The 16,647-nt window shown below is 37.5% G+C and overlaps 2 protein-coding genes across 3 annotated transcripts in view; both read right to left on the bottom strand.

Annotated features, from left to right (window-relative positions):
* Nucleotides 1–8,076, bottom strand: part of LOC144647208 (D-amino-acid oxidase-like) — a 13,746-nt gene extending 5,670 nt beyond the window's left edge. Inside the window, exons 1-6 of one of the 2 annotated variants that reach the window (XM_078506973.1) lie at nt 7,912–8,076; nt 7,341–7,423; nt 6,634–6,883; nt 6,406–6,496; nt 5,961–6,215; nt 5,068–5,842 (exon numbers count right to left, since the gene is read on the bottom strand). In XM_078506973.1, the coding sequence (XP_078363099.1) occupies nt 5,367–5,842; nt 5,961–6,215; nt 6,406–6,496; nt 6,634–6,883; nt 7,341–7,423; nt 7,912–7,959 (1,203 nt within the window). In that variant the 5' untranslated portion in view covers nt 7,960–8,076 and the 3' untranslated portion in view covers nt 5,068–5,366. Of the gene's footprint in view, nt 1–5,067; nt 5,843–5,960; nt 6,216–6,405; nt 6,497–6,633; nt 6,884–7,340; nt 7,424–7,911 lie in introns of those variants that run through there. The other variant, XM_078506974.1, reaches the window with a different exon arrangement.
* A 4,080-nt stretch (nt 8,077–12,156) lies between these two features.
* Nucleotides 12,157–15,739, bottom strand: LOC144647207 (uncharacterized). The gene is made up of 6 exons (XM_078506972.1): nt 14,740–15,739; nt 14,171–14,253; nt 13,505–13,754; nt 13,277–13,367; nt 12,836–13,090; nt 12,157–12,701 (listed from the first exon to the last, which is right to left on the bottom strand). The coding sequence occupies exons 1-6, from the start codon at nt 14,785–14,787 to the stop codon at nt 12,226–12,228; spliced, it is 1,203 nt and encodes a 400-aa protein (XP_078363098.1). The 5' UTR covers nt 14,788–15,739; the 3' UTR covers nt 12,157–12,225.
* Nucleotides 15,740–16,647: the final 908 nt, after the last annotated feature.

The following is a 16,647-nucleotide window of genomic DNA, read 5'->3' as shown; positions in this document are numbered from 1 at the left end:
AAATAGGCGTTCACAGTTCACGGAAAACCCACAATATAGTACCATTTACTTTTTTGCGTGAGATGACGGGCCGGTTTGGTGTATTTGATTTCGATCTCATAAGTTTTGAAAAGTGACTACGTACTGATATAAGAAATACATGATGTGAAAATAATTTAAAAAAGGCTAAAAAGGGATAAAAAGATATTAAAGCTCTCAGTTTAAAACAAAACGTTTTTCGACTCTAAGATGTTTTGTTTTTAAGAACTTTATAAACTTTTTATCCCTTTTGAGCACATTATGACAACATGTGAAAATGTCTTCAATATTCTGCTTTAAATTGCATACTTCTTTTATAAATTTAACTAAAATCTGTGACACAGCTACTTAAGGTTGGGTCCCGGGTGGGAAAAGATATCTGAAATATGCATGATACACTCCAAACCTCGAGTTGGAACCTGAATTTAATTACCGTATTTTCTCGATTTAACGCCGGGCCCCGAATAAACGCTGGGTCTCCAAGGTAGAGTGGTAAGTAAGCCTTTTAGGCATTTATTTGAGGTGTAATTTGCTTTAGGTATGATGACAAGATACATTCATGTCACAAATAATGATTAAAAACCCTTTTTTAATAAATATTTTGCTTAAATAAACTGCACCATTCAAATAAACGCCGGATCCACGGAACCAAGTTTGAAATAAACGCCGGGGGCGTTTAATTGAGAAAATACGGTAATACAGCAGTACTGAATTTACTTTACAGCGAGTCCGCTAAATTTAGGGACGGACCATTAGAAAAGTGATGGGGGGGGGGGGGTGGGGAAAAAACAAAAAAAAAATTCATGCAAGCCAAAATGGAAAGAAAAAAAAATCGTGCAAAGGGGAAGGCAAAGAAAAAAAAATTCGTGCAGAAGGAAAGGTCCTATTAATACCTGATAATACCTGCCATCATTTAACACTAGATGAGATCTATTTTTCGACGAAATATATGGTGGAAACGCTGAAAGTAGCATTTCCGAGCCTAGAAATTTCAAAATTTTCTTAGGTAGCATGCCCCCACACCCCCCGTAAATGGATTGTGATCATAACATTCCTTTAGCTCGTCTCTCTCTAGCCTGCGTAGATTGCTTACTAGTTAACTCATTTCTCAACCAGATTGCAAACATGAATGGTACGATATACAGTGGTCTTAGTTTATGTTGTCAATTCCGGTCAAATAGGATTTCTGCAGTAATTATTTATGAATCTTTATTACGTATAGTTTTAGTTTTTGCATATGTTTATGTCTAAGTTTTCCCACGGACTTTTCACAGAAATATATGAAAAACACAAATCTATTATACGAAGTGATTGAGAAATTCATCCTGCTTTGGTGTGTTAAGAAACGAAAGAAGATGTGTAAGAAACTAATGACAAGCTTAGCCCTCAGAAAAAATTCTGTCCAGGAGGTCTTTTAATCTTGTACATAACTTGTTACCGCATGCCAGGAAATGTGAAATGAAACCGGTCCTAGCTATGTGTACGTGATGTTTCTTGTGTCACGCAGTTTCTGCTTTTGCGGTTTCGAAACGTGCTGGTGTATCTTCTTTAACAATATTCTTTGCTAAACTGTCGATATCGGTATTGTTTGCGACCTTAAATGATTCAGTCCTGTTTCATAAGTTTTCTTGGCAACACGGTCAAGTTTGAGGCGGCGTTTTGGTGTTTTTGTATCAGCTAAATGAAGCTATACGACATTGGATATCCGACGGACAGCCGCAAGTATGAGTCGACTTTGGTAAGTTATAATGAATGTAAAAGCGAGTCGACGAAAATGATATCGGTAAGAGCGAGATCAACAGTAATTCTGCACGCGGAAACAAGTTGAATGTGTGAAGATCGGGGCTTTCAAGGAGTCTATTGTTGTAGCTAGTCTTCACGACATGAATTGAGTAGCATTGTTACATGTTTTTATTTCATTTTTTGCTACATGGTACTCGCTACACTGCAAAACTCGTGTGGATGAATGCGAAACAGGAAAGCCCTGTAAGATTTTGCAAGGGTTTCGCCCAATAAACGAAAAGAGATTCGGCATTTTCGTCTAAATGATTACTGTTACCGGGTTAATTTATTCTGGCGGGAACTAATAAGGTAACGCAATTCGCAAACAGCGCGGCCCGCCGTTCATCCAAGATAGAAGCAAGACAAACACCGCACAATGGTAAGTTTTATTTTTTTTATTTGTGGAATATAAAATTTAACTTGGGTTTTCAGTTTAACAATGATCGCTTATGTCAAGCACTGCTATAATAATCAGCTTGCGGTGCTTAAACCTTGCTAATCGCGCGCTGACTTATTTGGCTTTACTGACCTCGCGCTAATTTTTTTCTGCCTTACTTAGGTGGTGAGTTCTTTACTGAGCTCTTGTTATCTGTGGGCAGAATATAACCTCGCGCTAAATTATTCTGTCTTACTTGGGTGGTGAGTTCTTTACTGAGCTCTTGTTATCTGTGGGCAGAATATAACCTCGCGCTAAATTATTCTGTCTTACTTGGGTGGTGAGTTCTTTACTGAGCTCTTGTTATCTGTGGGCAGAATATAACCTCGCGCTAAATTATTCTGTCTTACTTGGGTGGTGAGTTCTTTACTGAGCTCTTGTTATCTGTGGGCAGAATATAACCTCGCGCTAAATTATTCTGTCTTACTTGGGTGGTGAGTTCTTTACTGAGCTCTTGTTATCTGTGGGCAGAATATTAACCTCGCGCTAAATGATTATTCTGTCTTACTTGCCTCGATGTTTGCTGTTTTCTTGTTAGGCAACCCCGTACTCCAGTTAATATCTTTTTTTTTCTTTCTCTACAGAGAAGCCGCGACGTTTATGACTGACACTTCACTGTACGTTGCGGTAGTTCAACGTGCTAACTACGTTCTTATGTTACCAATCTAAATTACCTTAGCGGAGATTCAATCTCCGCTAAGCTATTTTGCATATTTTTTTCGAAGGCCTGAGCTCGTCACAGAATTACAGTGTCCATTAGGGACAATTATGGTGGCATATGATTGGGATCGCACTTTAAAAGCTGACATCAACTCAAAAACCTCTAATCCATTTCAGACAATCAAACAGACTTTTTCTTTATTACCGGTAACTATTTTTTGTAGAAAGGGGTGGATCCCCGAGTTGGATCATGTAATTTCCAACCCCCGCCCAGGGGTGAGTGTTTTGAGCTAGAAGAAAGAGGTGGGTCTCCACTTTTTCCAATTGCACCGCTCTTTGACCACCCCCCCCCCCCCCCCCTCGGTACTTATTGACAGTCCCTAAAGGATGAAGTCAATGAACAACAGCATTTTTATGGTATAAAGTAACAAAACATGGCATTTGTCTGAAGAAAAAAAACGTTTGGCTAAAAAAAAAATTCGAGCAGAGGGTTTCACCCGAAAAAAAAATTCCTGCACAAGAAATGGACAGAAAAAAAAATTCGTGCAAGCCGAAAATTCCCCACCCCCCCCATCACTTTTCTAATGGTCCATCCCTTAACCGTATGTATTAAAGTCACCAAATGGTGTCCAGAGATGGCGTACGTGTCAGTAACGTGGCGAATCAACCGTTTCCAAGAAATAACGTCAGTTAACATTAGTCAATGATCACCGGCACGTTTTCAAAACAGCCAGCAAAGTGCTTTTTCCCGTTTTGTGCCGATTTTCAAAGAATCATCTGACCTCGTGTTCAACTTGTTGCAGTGAACATATCCGCTAAACCTTACTGTTTATCTAAGCAACCGAAATGATGTCTGGAGTAATATGTAATGTAATGAAGCAGGTTCTAAAACATTCGCCTCTTTTCCTAAAAAAAATTGATGACGTTATTTTTAAAACAGCTGATGAACAGATTTTTTTTCCGTTCTGCGTCAATTTCTAACTGAATCATTGTATCCTTTTAATTAGCGAGCCGATATAAGTAGGCTGTCGTAATATCGTTGAATGAAACAAAAGTCCGCGACGTAAAAATTGGGCTTTTGTCATTGGTATGCTAAATACTTTTTTTCAAAAGAGCATCTAAAAGATATTTAATATCAAAGAATATTAAGGGAAAATATTGGGCCTTTGTCATTGGTATGCTAAATGCTTTTTTTTTTTCGAAAAAAAAAAAAAAAATATTAAACATCGAAGAATATCAGGAGAAAATATTTAACTGCAGTTACTATCAAAAGAAAAGTGATCTTACACACTGTAATATCACTCTTAAGTTTCAAGAACTTTTATAATTTAAGCCGAGTATTCTCCGAGTGAAAAGCCAACCAAGTTTTTTTACAACTGACTATAATGCTGCTGTATGTCCTATATAGCAAAGTACAAGAAAGCGATATGGTGTTACAGGGTCACGCTTTACGCGCCTGAGGTCGCGTGCCCATCAACGTGTACGTGTTTAACACATTCTTATAAAAAAAAGAAAAATAAATGAAAAAAATTCGGAACAAAGCTGCGAACGTCATGGCAATACAAAGAATTCAAGCCAGTAAGCCGTTAATTTGGTTTTGCGTCAGTTTCTAACTACATTTGGCTACAGTTGTAGTTAGAAACGAGTTAGCTGATGTAAGAAGGCAGTCCTTAAATAAAAACATTTGAATAAGTAAGTCAAGTCAACTCTATATTGACAACTCATGCTTAAATGTAGCTAGCGTAAAGGCAGTAAAAAAAATTAACTTAGTAGTTGTTTCTACATACAAATTCTCCTTCTTGGTCATCAGACATTCCTTGTAGTACTAGATAGGAGAATATGACGGATAGTTCTACTCATCGATAAATTTTCTGTTTTGGTTTTAGAAATGAGACTAAGACAAATTTCTGATAACTCAGGGCGGAAACTAGATCTTCACATGATATCGAAAGACATTCTCAATGATGACTGAACTGAACGGAAATGCCGCGAATGGTGTAACTCTAATATAAAACTTTAAAAATATTCAAATTTATTGTAGAAAAGACACCCTTAAACGAAAATTTCAATGGTTTTCCCCACCATTTCACCAATTATAATCAAGAACAGGTGACTCTATTGTGGAAAATATTTACCAAAATAAAAGCAAACAAGCATTACTTTTAATTGTAAATTCAATAATTTTTAATAATTTTTATTCATTAATATATATTATATTTACAAAATTGTCAATTTTCTTTTTCTTATAAATAAATAAGGGCAATTAAATCTGTATTAAATAAAAACAAGTCCACGACAGTTCGTAACTGCGAGACAAACACCTCCAATGTTGTTAGGGTATTTTAACTCTATCTTGTGGGTATATTTTCAGAAGACAGTAAATTTACTGCAAATACATTGATCGCGACATTTGCTTCATTGCTTTTTCAAGACTTTTAGCTCAAGATTTCGAATGAAACCTAACAAATGTTCAAAGCTTAGATAGATAAATCTGTGGTCTTTTAAGAACACGATCAACCATGGCGCTAGCTTCTATAGCACAGCCCCACGAAAAAGTCACACCCGAGCCTCCATGTCCATAGTTGTGCAGAAGATAAGGACACACAGGATCCCACTCCAGTCGAACGTTGCCTTTACGAGCGGGCCGCAGTCCTACCAACACTTCCTCCACGTCCTCGTCTCCATAGTTACGGAGGGGAGGGTAGAACTCCTTGACTTTCTCAAACATTCTTCTGATTGGTGGATAATCGAGCGTGAGATTTCTGTCCCATTCGTTGGGTTGTACCATGCCACCCAGCCATAGTTTGTCGTCACCTCTTGGTAAGATGAACACGAAGCTTTGTCCTTCTTTTTTGGACTCGTCAATGTCTTCGATCAAAGAGATGCACATTGAATGGTTAAGCTTGGGCATCAGGCTTCCGTCGTTCTTCACCTTAATAATCACGCCTGCAAAAGCAAGAATGAAACTATTAACAAAAAAACATAAACAGTTGAAAAGGCTCCAATTAGGATGAACAGAGCAACATAATAAATGCAAAGAATGGTAGATAAAAACAATAGTTACCTCTGAGAGGGTAGACATCTTCATCTCCTGCCAGTTCTTTAGCGCTGAGTCCAGAGCAATTGAAGATCAGCTGAGCTTTGTATTTTCTTTTCAAGTCGTCTGCCTGATCTCTCAACAGTCCGTGAATTTCATCGTGTACAAAGCGACAGCCCTTGTCACGACACTGTTTGTAAAGCCACTGCATGTACGTGACTGTGTCAACCATGGGAGCCATGTGTTGGTACGCGTCCACTACACCAATGTCTGTGTTTACAGCTGAAGAAAAACAAAATAAAATAATCCGTTAGAAAAACAGTTTTAAAATAGTACATCAACACACAAATCACGGTTAAAAATGAGCATGGAATAAATCATTTCTGGAATTCACGTTCAACAAAAACAAAATGAAGAAAACTCTAAAACTTGAGACCTTAAAAATTAAAAGCAAAACATTTTTGTCACTTACCAGTTTCTTGAATGAGTTTGGCGTCATGGCGGAATCCTGGCAAGTGATTTAACTCGTTCATCTTTTCCAGCTGGCCAGGAAGATCATTGACCTGAGAGAAAAAATAGTGATATGATAAATTTTTCAGCTTAATTTGTATTAGCAGGAAACACGTTAAAATGTCATCTGTCATCTTTACTCTCAAAGATTGCAATAAAAAAGAATAGTTTGTAGTAAATTGACATTTACCTTGTCCTTAAAGTAGAAGACAGATTGCCTCAGGTAGGCTCCAGTTTCCTTTGGATTCATGGCCAACTCCATGAACTTGCCATAGCTGTCCATACACCAAACCTTGGACCTCTCCAGTGACTTCTCGTCTATGTGTCGTCCACACACCGCTGGAGGCCACTCCCACAGAGCGCCGGCGATCTCGGAGGTGATTCGTTTACCAGAGGAGACTGGTGAAGCGTACTCTTTTGCTACAACAGTCACTTTGTACCTAAGAGAAGAAGAATTTTAAAAAATGAATTCTGCGTCATGCGAGTAAAAGGGATTTTCGAATGACGTTCGAAAACAACTACGCGTCTAATTTGCTTAGCTACTGAGTTTTGTTTGACTTTTTCCTCTAGTGATTGCCATGGCTGTGATTGTTTCTGAGATCATGTTGTTCAAAACCAAACCACTGTGGAAAGTGTCAAGGAACTTCACATCTTCCACGCTCTCGAAACTTCCCTTTATTCCGGGAACTTTTTGCGCAAAGTCATGACAAGGAAAACTTAGTCATGATTCAGCGTTTCATTTTCAATCAACCAGAAAAATCATTAAATGACGGTACAGTAGATTTTACTTATATTGCAGTAACAAAAAGTAGTAAATAAAAAATTCAGCGTATAAATTTAATCCTACACTAGCTAAGGATTTGTATTAGCTTTGGTTTTAGCGGAAAAACAACTCACTCTTTATTCAACAGTTGTAGAGCACTGGTCATTCCAACAACTCCGCCGCCAATGATAAGCACACGAGGAGCTTTGTGAGGATTCTAGAAACGGAAAAAGAACATTAGCTAATTCTGTTATTGATTGTTGCAAATTTTTCAAAGACCAAGATCTTATCATATGATCTCCTTTATTACCGATACCCTTTTGCTTGGCAGTAGTAGGCTTACACTTTAACAATTAACAATAATCAGTAATAATAACTTCTTGGTTATTCGGCGCATACTAACATATGATATGATCAAACTTAACGCAACTTACATCAACTGAGTAATTAAAAATCTTAGAACTTTACAATAGAAACATATAAGAATACATTAAAACTCTCTAGAAGTAGACTTCGCTTTTCACTAATGTAAGTTAACAAAGACCATGACTTAAAAAATATACACACGAATCCCATCATAATTTACACCGTACACGGTATTTTATAATAAAAATCTTTCAGTAAATTTTTAAGAACCAAGAATAGCTTTATATCTCAACGCATAAATTGGCTGTATTTCTGTTTTTGCATGCAAAGAATTCTCACCTTGAGTTTTTTGGAGTCGTCCAAGGTTCTTGTAAACTGCAAAGCCATTTTTTCAGTGGTTCCTTCTTGATTCAAACTGAAAATCCTTCTCAGTGAACTAGTTTCTGTCTTCTCGAGTCTTCAAGGTGATTTGTCCAACTTCTGCAATGCGCTCCGCATTTTATAACCATGTTTTACGGGCGGGTATTCAAAATTCGGAAGTTGAACAATAAAATTCCTTCTGACGTCAAACTGTAGATTTCTTTTCACGTCTGAATGCATGACGAAGCAACTTGTACACATTGTCACAAATTAGTCCACTCACGTTTTATGTTCCGGCAAAGTTTAAATAAGGATATTTTACGCATTTTATCTGCCAAATATACGTATTACGTATACACTTATATCAAGTTATTGCATTGTTACAAAACTGACCATTCGTGCATATCTGAAACATACTTCTTCGGAAAAAAAATTTCACTAAGCCCGAAATCGTTTTAGTCTATTTTACTATTCGTTTGATACGTGATTAAACTTGACGGAGTTTAAAGTCACGGACGCGACGCACTCAATCTTCGATAGATTGCCGATCGGTTGATCCCGTCCGGCGATAATTTCCTTCCCCAAGACCCCGAAGATAAAGTAGGGCAAAAATCGTGACCTTTAATCTGGTAGCCTGAAATTCAGGGTTTGTCATCTCTGACCAGAGAACGGGTAAATTCAGAATAGTTATCTGGGTATAAAAGGTCACCGGCATAAATGTATTACACTTGTATCAAGTCTTTCTCTTGGTTATACATACGAAGAATGTGAAGCGTTAGGAAACGTGAGGTTGCCTTCTCTGACGTCAAACTCCATAGCGACCGCGTGGCTAGCAACAGACGAAGCTGTCACATAATAGATCAGTCACGTACTAATTTTCAAGTTTTGCAAAGATTTACAGCCATTCCAAGGGCGTCCATTGCCGCGAACGCAGCCGTTTTTTCGAAACAACCGTCCCCGTTCGCAGGATTGGACGTTGGCAATAAAAAAGCTTTTGAATTACCAGTTTGCTAGTTTTGTCAGTTTTCTTGGTCTTTTTTGTGTTCTTCGTATAGCCCTGAATTTTAATTGGATCTGACTATATCCGTTTCTTGCGTAATTCATAATTGAAGAAAGTCCTTGGTCCGGAACAAATAAAGTTAACTATAGCTAGAAGAATACGTGCAATATTTTCGATCGATTGACGACCATTGACGATACGTGTCGAGGGATTTCCGGTCCTCGCACTGACAATCAAGTTTTCAATTTCTCCCAGATTTGCCTAATAATATTTAAAGAAAAATCACAATGCAAACTAAACGCAGACGATAAAAAGGCAGAAAGAAAGAAATTATCATATTGTGTTGAAACAATCGGGGATTGCATGGCATTGCGAAAACATGCCACAGGACACAACTTTGACGTCACGCCGTATCAATCAAGCGTGACAGTCACGTCGGGAGGGAAAGAAATATCCCCTTCACTGTTTTGCTTGTCTCGGTCTCTAAGAGATCACTATCACAATTTTGAGTGCTCAAGGGAGGGTTCCAATAATTGACAGAGTAATTTAAAAATAATTTGAGCGTTTTGATGTCATGTATGATGGGCAACTTGAGTTTGTATTGCTATTATTTTGTTTTTTCGCGTGGGATGACGGGGGAGTAGAAAAGCTTTTGTTCCATTTCGGTCTCATAAGTTTTGAAAAGGGATGATTTTGACGATGATATTCTAGTACTAGTGTCATTTACTTTTTTGCGTGGAGTGACGGGCCGGTTAACCGTTGGTGTATTTGAATTTGATCTCATAAGTTTTGAAAAGTGATACTAGGACGAGTCGCATAAGAAAATGTATTCTTCAATATTCCACTTAATATTGCAAACTCCTTTTAAAAATTACCGTGTACCTCGTGAAAATCACTGAAAAGCTGTCATTTAGGTAAAATGTTCGTGCGATAGATTTAAATCTTTCTTAAAAGGGACTGTGTCACGGCTGAGTTAAGTTTAGTTTATTAAGTTTTGCCAAATACTCGCTATGAAACTTTGCAAACAAATTACTTCTATGGATCTAAATGACAAAACCATAGCTTCATTGCAACCAAATGTGTCTCCCGGGCGTTATAATTAAAAGTTACAAGCAAAAATTGCTCAGCCGCAATCCGTTTCAATCTCGCTTTTGGCCATCCGTACTTTTCTTTGTATTTCGTGTGTTATTAAAATGTTCCTACGAATTTGATGGTCATTTTCCATGCCTAAATTTAGCTAAAATTTGTGACACAGTTCCTTTAAGTTGGGCCCCGGGAAAAGAAAACTGAATAAAAACTGAATTTACTCTACAGCGAGTCCGTCAAATTTAACCGTGTACCTAACTCACCAAATGGTGTCTGAATAATTTGTACGTGTCAGTAATGCGGTGATTCAACTTTTCTAAGAGAAAAAGGGAAGTAAACATTAGTCCAAGAATGATCACCGGCACGTTTTCAAAACAGCTAGCAGACTGTTTTTTCCTGTTCTGTGTCGATTTTCAAAGAATCATCTGACCTTGTGTTGAACTTGTTGCAACTGAACAAGAACTGTGCAGTATCCGCTAAACCCAACTGTTTAACTGAAATGATGTCTGGAGCAGGGCCATAGCCAGACTTCTGGCGTAGATGAAGCAAGATCTAGAAGCTTTAAAACGTTCTTTTTTTAGAATTTTTCGTAAGATATGTCTTCAGTAAAATTAATCTTAATCAACTGGGGATTATTTCCCCAACTATACGTATTTTGTTTTTAATTTTAGGTTAAAATCTAGACGAGGCAAGTGCCTCGTCTTGCCTCTTGCCAGCTACGGCCCTGTCTGGAGTAAAATGTAATGGAACGAAGCAGCTTTCTAAAAATTACGCCTGTTGCCCAAAACGATGATGACGTTATTTTCAAAACAGCCGATGAACAGATTTTTTCCGTTTTGCGTAAGGGGGTTCTGACTGAATTATTGTATTTATTAATTAGCGAGCCGATATAAAAAGGCTGTCGTAATATCGTTGAATGGAACAATAGTCCGACGTAAAAATTGGGCTTTTGTCAATGGTATGCTATAAAATGCTCTCCTTTGAAAAAGCATTTTAAAAATATTAAATATCGAAATATCAAGAGGAAATATTAATAAATATTAAAAGCAAATTCTACAACTATCAAAAGAAAAGTGATCTTACAAACTATTATATCACCCTTTAGTTTCAAGAAGTTTTATAATTTAAGCCGAGTATTCTCTGAGTGAAAAGCGACTAATTTTTTTTATAAACTATAATGCTGCTATATAGCAAAGGACAAGAAAGCGATATGGTGTTACAAGGTCACGCTTTACGCGCCTGAGGTCGCGTGGCCATCAACGTGTTCAATAAAGTACGTGTTTAACACGTTCTTATAACAATACGCAAATTAACTAAAATTAAAAGAATTCGGAATAAAACTGCAAACGTCATGGCACTGCAAAGAATTCAAGCCAGTAAGCTGTTTATTTGGTTTTGCGACAGTTTCTAACAACATTTGGCTACAGTTGTAGTGAGAAACGAGTTAGCTGAAGGCAGTCCTTAAATAAAAAGATTTGAATAAGCCTATATTGACAACTCAAGCTTAAATGTAAAAAAATTAACTTAGTAGTTGTTTCTACATACAAATTCTCCTTCTTGGTCTTCAGACATTCCGCCTTATAGTACTAAATAGGAAAATATGACGGATAGTTCTACTCATCGATTAATTTTCTATTTTGGTTTCAGACACGAGACAAATTTCTGATAACTTAAAAACTAGGTCTTCACATGATATCGAAAGACACTCTCAGCGATGGCTGAACTGAACGGAAATGCCGCGAATGGTGTAACTCTAATATAAAACTGTCAAAATATTCAAATTTATTACAGAAGACATCCTTAAACGAAAATGTCGATGGGTTTTCATTCCGCCACCATTTCACCAATTATAATCAAGAACAGGTGACTCTATTGTGGAAAGTATTTACCAAAATAAAAGCAAACAAGCATTACTTTTAATTGTAACTTCAATAATTTTTATTAAATATTTACTCATTAATATATATTATATTTACAAAATTGTCAATTTTTCTATTTCTTATTAATAAATAAGGGCAATAAAATCTGTATTATGAAAACACGTCCACGACAGTTCGTACCTGCAAGACACACATCTCCAATGTTGTATTTCTCTTCTTTTTATATTTTGAAGACAGTAAATTTACTCAAATCATTGATCGCGACATTTGTTTCATTCCTTTTTCAAAACTTTTAGCTCAAGATTTCGAATGAAACCTAACAAATGTTCAAAGCTTAGAAAGATAAATCTGTGGTCTTTTAAGAACACGATCAACCATGGCGCTAGCTTCTATAGCGCAGCCCCACGAGAAAGTCACACCCGAGCCTCCATGTCCATAGTTGTGCAGAAGATAAGGACACACAGGATCCCACTCTAGTCGAACGTTGCCTTTACGAGCGGGCCGCAGTCCTACCAACACTTCCTCCACGTCCTCGTCTCCATAGTTACGGAGAGGAGGGTAGAACTCCTTGACTTTCTCGAACATTCTTCTGATTGGTGGATAATCGAGCGTGAGATTTCTGTCCCATTGGTTGGGTTGTACCATGCCACCCAGCCATAGTTTGTCGTCACCTCTTGGTAAGATGAACACGAAGCTTTGTCCTTCTTTTTTTGACTCGTCAATGTCTTCGATCAGAGAGATGCACATGGAGTGGTTAAGCTTAGGCATCAAGCTTCCGTCGTTCTTCACCTTTAGAATCACGCCTGTAACGAAAACGACGAAACCATGATCAGAAAACAATTACAGTAAAAAAACCCCGTTCTGCTTGGATTAAACAGTGGGCTATAAGGAAACAAGTATTTCTGTTAAGCTAATGGTAAATAAAGACAATAGCTACCTCTCAGAGGGTAGACATCTTCATCTCCTGCCAGTTCTTTAGCGCTGAGTCCAGAGCAATTGAAGATCAGCTGAGCTTTGTATTTTCTTTTCAAGTCTTCTGCCTGATCTCTCAATAGTCCGTGAATTTCATCGTGTACAAAGCGGCAGCCCTTGTCACGACACTGTTTGTAAAGCCACTGCATGTACGTGACTGTGTCAACCATGGGAGCCATGTGTTGGTACGCGTCCACTACATCCGTGTCTGTGTTCACAGCTGAAGAAAAATTAAATAAACTGTTAGAAAGGCAGTTTTAAAATAATACATCAACACACAAACCACGGTTTAAAATAGGCTCGGAATAGATCATTTCCGGAATTCACGTGCAACAAAAAAAAAAGAAAAATCTAAAACTTGATACATTAAAAAATTAAAAACGAAACACTTGTACGTGTAACTTACCAGTTTCTTGAATGAGTTTGGCGTCATGGCGGAATCCTGGCAAGTGATTTAACTCGTTCATCTTTTCCAGCTGGCCAGGAAGATCATTGACCTGAGAGAAAAGAGCAATGATATGATAAATATTTCGGTTTGTTTTGTTCGAGCAGGAAACTAGTTTTTTAAAAAATGTCATCTGTCATCTTTAACAGATTGTGATAAAAAAAATATTAAAAAAAAATCGTTATTTACCTTGTTCTTAAAGTAGAAGACAGATTGTCTCAGGTAGGCTCCAGTTTCCTTTGGATTCATGGCCAACTCCATGAACTTGCCATAGCTGTCCATGCACCAAACCTTGGACCTCTCCAGTGACTTCTCGTCTGTGTGTCGTCCACACACCGCTGGAGGCCACTCCCACAGAGCGCCGGCGATCTCGGAGGTGATGCGTTTACCAGAGGAGACTGGTGAAGCATACTCTTTTGCTACAACGGTCACTTTGTACCTAAGAGAGGGAGAATTTAAAATAATGAATTCTGTGACCTGCAAGCAAAAGGGGTTTCAATTGACGTTCGAAAACAACTACGCGATTAATTTGCTGAGCTATTGATTTTTGATTGACTTTTTTCTTTAGTGGTTCCCATGGCAGTGATTGCTTCTGAGATCATATTGTTCAAAACAAAACCACTGTGGAATGTGTCAAGGAACTTCATATCTTTCAAGCTCTCAAAACTTCCCTTTATTCCGGGAACTTTTCGCGCAAAGTCATGACAAGGAAAACTTAGTAATGATTCAGCGTTTCATTTTCAATCAACCAGAAAAATCATTAAATGACTTATATTGCAGTAACAAAAAGTAGTAAATGAAAAATTCAGCGTATAAATTTAATCCTACACTAGCTTAGGATGAGTATTAGCTCACCCTTTATTCAACAGTTGTAGAGCACTGGTCATTCCAACAACTCCGCCGCCAATGATAAGCACACGAGGAGCTTTGTGAGGATTCTAGAAACGGAAAAAGAACATTAGCTAATTCTGTTATTGATTGTTGCAAATTTTTCAAAGACCAAGATCCTATTATATGATCTCCTTTATTACCGATACCCTTTTGCTTGGCAGTGGTAGGCTTACACTTTAACAATTAACAATAATCAGTAATAATAACTTATTGGTTATTCGGCGCATACGTCTAACATATGATATGATCAAACGCAACTTACATCAACTGAGTAATTAAAAATCTTAGAACTTTACAATAGAAACATATAAGAATACATTAAAACTCTCTAGAAGTAGACTTCGCTTTTCACTAATGTAAGTTAACAAAGACCATGACTTAAAAAATACACACACGAATCCCATCATAATTTACACAGTACACGGTATTTTATAATACAAATCTTTCAGTAAATTTTTAAGAACCAAGAATAGCTTTATATCTCAACGCATAAATTGGCTGTATTTCTGTTTTTGCATGCAAAGAATTCTCACCTTGAGTTTCTTGGAGTTGTCCAAGGTTCTTGTAAACTGCAAAGCCATTTTATCAGTGGTTCCTTCTTGATTCAAACTGAAAATCCTTCTCAGTGAACTAGTTTCTGTCTTCTCGAGTCTTCAAGGTGATTTGTCCAACTTCTGCAATGCGCTCCGCATTTTATAGCCATGTTTTACGGGCAGGTATTCAAAATTCGGAAGTGAAACAATAAAATTCCTTCTGACGTCAAACTATAGATTTCTTTTCACGTCTGAATGCATGACGAAGCAACTTGTACACGATGTCACAAATCAGTCCACTCACGTTTTATGTTCCGGCAAAGTTTAAATAAGGATATTTTACGCATTTTATCTGCCAAATATACATATTACACTTATAACAAGTCATTGTATTGTCACAAAACTAACCATTCGTGCACGTCTGAAACATACCGTACTTCTTCGGAAAAAAATTTCACTATGCTAGAAATAGTTTTATTTAATTTTACTATTCGTTCGATACGTGATTAAGAGTTTTAAGTCACGGACGCGACGCACTCAATCTTCGATAGATTGCCGATTGTTGATCCGACATGTCCGGCGATAATGTCCTTCCCCAAGACCCCCAAGATAAAGTAAGGCAAAAAGCGTGACCTTTAATCTGGTAGCCTAAATTTCAGAGTTTGTGCTCTCTGACCAGCGAACGGGTGAAATTCAGGATAGCTATTTGGGTATAAAAGCTCAAATCAGCTCAAATCTATGTATTACACTTATTTCAAGTAATCCATAACTAACAGAAACCGTGAAACCATTCATGCATGTATGAAACATTCTTCCTTGAAAAAGTTTTCACTATGCTAGAAATCGTTTATACGGGGGTTTAGTTCGTCTGCAAGCCAACGCGGGCTAGAAATTGTTTAATTCAATTCATTTCGTCTTGTACGTGTTGTACAATTGAAGGAGTTTTAGGTCACTTACATGTAATATTCGATTGATTGACGATTATTCAAGTTCTCCAAATCCTGACGAATGTGAAGAGTTAGGAAACGTGAGGTTGCCTTCTCTGACGTCAAACTCCATAGCGACCGCGTGGCTAGCAACAGATGAAGTTGTCACACAATAGATCAGTCACGTACTAGTTTTCAAGCTTTACAAGGATTTACAGCCACGCAAAGGACGTCCAAAGGCGCGAACGCAGCCGTTTTTTCGAAACAACCGTCCCCGTTCGCAGGATTCGACGTTGGCAATAAAAAAAAGCATTTAAATTGCCACTTTGCTAGTTTTGTCAGTTTTCTTAGTCTTTTTTGTGTTCCTCATATAGCCCTGAATTATAATTGAATCTAACTATATTCGTTTCTTGCGTAATTTACAATTGAAGAAAGTCCTTGGTCCGGAACAAATAAAGTTAACTACAACAATACGTGCAATATTTTTGGTCGATTGACGATACGTGTCGAGGGATTTCCGGCCCTCGTTCTGACAATCAAGTTTTTCAATTTCTCCCAGATTAACCGTTTTATATTTTAAGGAAAATCAAACTAAGCGCAGGCGATAAACAAGGCAGAAATAAATAAATTACCATATTGTGTTGAAACAATCGGGGATTACAGGCATTGCATTTACATGTACACAGGGCACAACTTTGACGTCACGCCGTATCAATCAAGCGTGACAGTCACGTTGGGAGGGAAAGAAATATGACAAAGCACTTTTTCCGGCTGTTTTGCTTGTCTCGGTCTCTAAGAGATCACTATCACAATTTTGAGTGCTCAAGGGAGGGTTCCAATAATTGAAAGTGTTATTACTAATTTGAGCGTTTGATGATGGACAACTTGAGTTTGTATTGCTATTATTTTGCTTTTTCGCGTGGGATGAAGGGGGAGTAGAAAAGCTTTTGTTCCATTTCGGTCTCATATTAAAGTTTTGAAA

This window comes from Oculina patagonica, chromosome 3 (assembly GCF_052425735.1).
Source record: "Oculina patagonica isolate OP01 chromosome 3, crgOcupat, whole genome shotgun sequence".
NCBI lineage: Eukaryota > Metazoa > Cnidaria > Anthozoa > Scleractinia > Oculinidae > Oculina > Oculina patagonica.
Note: the sequence above shows the minus strand (reverse complement) of the source record. Positions and strands in the feature narration are given on the sequence as shown.

What these genes read in the sequence shown, in the direction of transcription:
- LOC144647207 (XM_078506972.1), bottom strand. Translation starts at nt 14,787, where the DNA reads ATGGCTTTGCAGTTTACAAGAACCTTGGACAACTCCAAGAAACTCAAG. An exon ending in CAAACTCATTCAAGAAACTG is followed by an intron (nt 13,091 to 13,276) that starts GTAAGTTACACG and finishes ATTTTTCTTCAG; the next exon opens with CTGTGAACACAGACACGGAT. An exon ending in AGATGTCTACCCTCTGAGAG is followed by an intron (nt 12,702 to 12,835) that starts GTAGCTATTGTC and finishes TTTTCGTTACAG; the next exon opens with GCGTGATTCTAAAGGTGAAG.